Source organism: Galleria mellonella, unplaced genomic scaffold (assembly GCF_026898425.1).
Source record: "Galleria mellonella isolate WM207_F2 unplaced genomic scaffold, CSIRO_AGI_GalMel_v1 utg139, whole genome shotgun sequence".
Classification (NCBI taxonomy): domain Eukaryota; kingdom Metazoa; phylum Arthropoda; class Insecta; order Lepidoptera; family Pyralidae; genus Galleria; species Galleria mellonella.
The window spans coordinates 8,995,768-9,001,352 of NW_026441995.1; the positions used below are offsets into that span (position 1 = coordinate 8,995,768).

Genomic DNA, 5,585 nt, shown 5'->3' on the forward strand with positions numbered 1-5,585 from the left:
TTGATAATAATGAATTTAAACTACTCTAAGCTGACCGAATCCTATTCTAAATATCCTGAAAACACGAGGAAATAATATAGATTAGTACAGTCAAGAAAACGGAGCGAACTCACTGGATTACGCTAACCTCGAACCTGCTACACGCCAATCAGCTACCAGAAATCAAAAACCCGCGCCAACCAGGAGTCACTCGCGATTCACTCCCGAATTTAATTAAATTTTACACTATAAATTTTAAAATAAATGAACCAAGCGAATCGGGCAGAGTCTCGACCAGCACGAATGGGAGCCTTCTTCACGGACCCGATGAGTGTTCTTCTAATTTTTGCTGCTAGCGCGCCGCATAAGAAAAGAGCGCGAGCCCCTCCATTCAAGCTCTATTATAAGGTCTCCACTCGTTCGTTCTACTACATTCCTTCATCACTCTATCCTTAGTTCATTTTCCCTCCAATTTCCAAAAACTTCATTCAATTCATCCCTATTGGTTATCCCCACTTTAGGTTACCTATGTGCTCTCTTTCTATTGGCTCGCGCCAAAATACCATATCATCCAACTACCTTCATAAATTATAATTGTATTATTCCTAAATACAATCATTCAGAATCAAAACATATACTAATATCATAGTTTTATCAAATTTATGAAATATATAATATAAATTTTAATCTACGATAACATTCATTATTTCTGCACCAGATAGACATGCAATCTTTCATTACTTTACCTTGTCAGGAGATAAATTTAAATTCTTCCCGCCTACGTACATAAAATATCATTATGAATTGACAGTTTATCTGTGGTAGTAAATTTAGTGTCCGATTAAATAGATTATTCTTTTTAAAGTTAAGTAATTATATTTTCACTATAATGCTTTCTTATTTTATTACTAACTTTTATCATAAAATAATATCTTATAATCAATGAATTTCTATTAATTTTTTTTTTTTTTTTTTTTTTTTTTTTTTTTTTTTTTTTTTTTTTTTTATATAACTTAGAATGGCAAACAAGCTGACGGCCCACCTGATGGAAAGTGGTAACCGTCGCCTATAGACATGAGCAGTACCATGGACATAACAGAGTATACTGTTTCGCCCATGATACCCCCCATGCGTTGCCATTCCTGAGGACTCAGGTGTTATTCCTCTGTACCCAGTAAATTCACGCCATATCCCACCCTTCAAACCGAAACACAGCCATGCAAACACAACTGCTTCACGCAAAGCGCCCTCTTCACGCCAAAATGTAGAATATATTTCAAACTCCCTATTCTTCTGTAAAATTTGACAGAGAAATAATTAATTTTAAGTCTTAATTGTATGCCTATAAGTTCACTAAATCCTACTTAAAATTTATTAAATATTCTAATTTATACATTTTGTAACATATACGATTTTCATATGAAAATAGTAGTTTTATTAATTCAGTCAATGGATAATAATGATGACGACGTACAATTTTTTTTATACCACTGAGGTGGCAAACAAGCATACGGCCCACCTGATGATAAGTGGTTACCGTAACCATTTTGAACATCTATTTAACAATGCATCAATATCAAATATCATAAATTAATATTAGATGAACGTTCATATAGTATTAATTTTGTTAAATCGTTTTTTAGCGTTATACATTTTTCTGTAAACATTAAAATATTAATTTATTTATTATAATATTATTATTTAAATTTCTTGCAAGTTCAACACCTCTCCACAAGATGGCGTTAAATGTATTTTTACACAAATGACGAACCGTTACACATTGTAGAACAACATTATGCAACAATGCTCTTAGGCACCTATTGCCTTAAATTTAAGAGAAATAAGTGCGCGATATTGTTAATAATAAATGATATGTATGCAAAAGCAAGTATAATCTCCATACTCTAGCCGACGAGGATAACAGCGGATACAATATCCATAAATTATAAAGGTTATTGTTAACGATTTAACAGCAACTCTTTCACATACATAATAACATTAGATGCTGTTTTTATTGAACACTTAAATAAGAATATAAAGAAATAAAAAACAATATCATATTTTAATATAGAAAGTATGTTTTTCTAATTTTATGACAAGAAATACTTTATATATTTCTTATGTTAATCAGTGAAGATATCTAACTTGTCAAAATAAACAAATCTCTCAATTTCATAGCTTTATAGAAATGGTAAATATTTATGAATCCTGACTAATGTATTTTTTGCCCTTCAATGCTTGCTAATAAATAATTAAACTATAGCATCTTACAGTAAAAAGTCATCTTTTAGGATATATGGTCGGATACTAAATACTCCGTTAAGCCCAAGATATACAAGTATACGTTTCTGCACTAATTTTGAAAAATTAATAGTTATCAATAGCTTTAAAAAAAGAGGATGGAAACAAGTAAATCCTGATGGATACTGGAACATTAATTGGTCTAGTACGTTAAATTGTCGCAATTTATTTACTATAGATAGTGGTTACAGACTCAATGATAATCAGTTAATCAACCACTTTCCAAATCATTACAAACTGATTCGCAAAGATTTACTGGTGAAAAATATTAAAAGGTATCGTAAAGAAATAGAAAAGGATGGCAATTCTCTCGCAGAATAAAATGAAGTCAAACTTCCAAGTGGTCTGGTTATCAGTCGATATTTATATCTAGATTTAATACCTTTGATATTTGTGTTACCCTCAGATTACAATATGTTCCTTGAAGAATATCGTAAATTTCCACAAACTACATGGATATTAAAACCATATGGCAAATCCCAGGGTGTTGAAATTAATCTTATCAATAAGCTGTCATAATAAAAAAAATGGTATTGCGAATCAAAAAAATATTTCCAACACCATCTGACTAGCAAAGATACATTCTATATACCGTGAAAGTTAGTAGTAACTATCACGGTATATAGAAAACCCACTTCTGATCGGAGGAAAGCAATTCGATTTGAGGATTTACGTTCTTGTTACATCTTTTCGACCTTTAAAAGCTTATATGTTTCGCAACGGATTTTGTTGATTTTGTACAATGAAGTATGCTACTAATGGAACTGAGCTCGACAATATGTATGTTCACTTAATAAATGTTAGTGTGCAAAAACATGGAGTAGATTATAATAGCCAACATGGAGGCAAATTAGGTATACAAAATTTAAAGCTATATTTAGAAGGTACTCGAGGTCATGAAGCCACTGAACGTTTATTCGAGGAGATACAGTGGCTGATAGTACACTCATTAAAGGCCGTAGCACCTGTAATGTCAAATGACCGTCATTGCTTTGAATGTTATGGCTATGATATTATCATAGATGACAACTTGAAACCTTAGCTAATCGAGGTTAATGCGTCCCCTTCAATGACCACTACCACTGTTAACGACAAAATATTAAAATACAAACTGCTTGAAAACATTTTATCTGTAGTACTCCCCCCTGATGAAATTCCGGACGCTCGTTGAAATAAACCACCCATTATTGAAGCTATAGGGGATTTTAGAGTACTTATTGATGAAGATTCTGTGTACAAAGAAAATCTAAAACTCATAGAGAGAAAAAATAAAGTATTATGTAATCGTTTCAAATAAAGCTTATACCCTTAATATCTACTGAACATATTTTTTAGAGTTATTGTAAAATGTAACTAATACGACTAAAAAATGCATAATAAGTGTATATATTTAATTTAAAGCAAAAATATATTGAATATAAACAAACCCCAAACGGTATTATAGTTTGAAACGGTGATATTTATTATACCGCGAACTTAAATCTTCTTTTTCCATTAATTCTTCATCGATCAAAAGTTCAAAATCTCCCAATGCATCAGCATCAGGGATCTTATTCCATCTTGCATCAGGTATACCGTCAGGAGGTACAACTACTGATACAATATTATCAATTAACTTATGTTTCAATATTCTATCATTGTGGGTCGTTGATTGTAATGATGGAGAAGCATTTACTTCTACTAACCAAGGCTTCAGCATATTATCAATGATTATATCATAACCGTAGCATTCGAAACAATGTCGATCGTTTGCCATTACTGGAGATACAGCTTTTAAAGAATGAACAATTAACCACTGCATTTCTGCAAATAATTTTTCTGTCACACTACGTCCACGAGTCCCTTCCAAAAATAATTTTAAATTTTGAACGCTCATCTTTCCACCATGTAGACTATTGTAGTCTCCGCCATGTTTCTGTACACTTACGTTTGTCAAGTGTACGTACATATTATCCAATTCAGTTACACTTGTATCATACTTTACCGTACAAAATCTACAAAACCCGTGTTGAAATAAATAGGCTTTCAACGGTCGGAATGATGTTACCAAGACATATAGTCTCAGATCGAATTTCTTGCCACCGATCAAGAGAGGGTTGTCAATGTAACGCGATATTACATAACTTTCTTTACTGCTGAGTTGAGGGTGAAATGGTGTTTTCGCTTCCCGAGACCACTTCTTCAGTTTGGAAAGTTTGTTTATTAAGAAAATTCCCGCGCCCTGAGATTTTCCACACGGCTTCATTATCCAAGTACTTTGTGGAGATTTTCTATACTCTTCAACGAACATATTATAATCGGCTGGCAAAACATAAGTAACCGGTATAAAATCAAGGTGAACGTAGCGAGTGACTACTTGGCCATTAAGCAGTGGTACTTCGGTTTTTTCTGCCAAAGGATTGCCTTCCTTTTCAAGTTCCTTTCTGTACCTTTTGATGTTTTTCACCAATAAATCTTTCCGGGACAACTCGTAATGGTTGGGAAAGTGATTTATCATTTGATTATCGTTCATTCTATATCCGCTATCGATACTGAAAATAGACCTACAATTTTGCGTGAAGGCCCAATAGAAATTCCACTCGTCATCTGGAGCCACTTGTATCCAACCTCGACGTTCAAAATTGCTTATAATTACAGATTTCTCCAAATCAGTACAGTATGTCACTCTACCTTTATCAATGGTTGCCGACGAAGATCTTCCGTGAATATTTGAATATATTTTTCTAATTTCTTGTGACATATTTAGAACAAAAATTAAAGCATAATTACAAAAATCATATTTAAAAACAATATCAAAATAAAATATAAAGGCAAGATGACAATTTCATACTGACAATTTTATATTCTAAAACTGCTTTATGCGGTGTTTGACATTAAGTTTATTTTTTCATAAGTTTAACTTAATCATTACTATTCTTCTATTTTATTATCAAAAAAATGAAATATTTTATCACCAAATACTAAAATTTCAAAACACCTAATCACAATTTATTTTTTATTGTACACAAAAAGTTATTGTAACAGAATAATAATTTTATTTTAAAGTTTATCCATTTAAACTTGATTATATTACAAATATCTTTCCGTATATAATATTTTTTCGTACTATTATAATATTTATATGAATCTATTAAGATAATTTCAATCTGATAAAAAAAAATCAATAATCTGCTACTATTACTGACCAATTGTCTAACCATTTTATAAAAAGTCATTGTTATAAAATCTTAATAAACTTAGTCATTTTTTATCAAAATTTTGTAAATCTCTGTCACATAGATAACTATCAAAAATCAAAAGATATA

General features: G+C 31.4%; 1 protein-coding gene and 1 pseudogene across 1 annotated transcript; one reads left to right on the forward strand and one right to left on the reverse strand.

Moving 5' to 3' along the window:
• Positions 1 to 243: 243 nt before the first annotated feature.
• LOC116412980 (polyglutamylase complex subunit TTLL1-like) lies at positions 244 to 3,577 on the forward strand (annotated as a pseudogene).
• A 79-nt stretch (positions 3,578 to 3,656) lies between these two features.
• On the reverse strand, positions 3,657 to 5,144 carry LOC113513620 (polyglutamylase complex subunit TTLL1-like). Its single transcript, XM_052903587.1, has one exon. The coding sequence runs from the start codon at positions 5,018 to 5,020 to the stop codon at positions 3,719 to 3,721; it is 1,302 nt and encodes a 433-aa protein (XP_052759547.1). The 5' UTR covers positions 5,021 to 5,144; the 3' UTR covers positions 3,657 to 3,718.
• Positions 5,145 to 5,585: the final 441 nt, after the last annotated feature.

Bases quoted from the DNA above. Each gene is read 5' to 3' on its own strand.
- LOC113513620 (XM_052903587.1), bottom strand. From the start codon at position 5,020: ATGTCACAAGAAATTAGAAAAATATATTCAAATATTCACGGAAGATCT.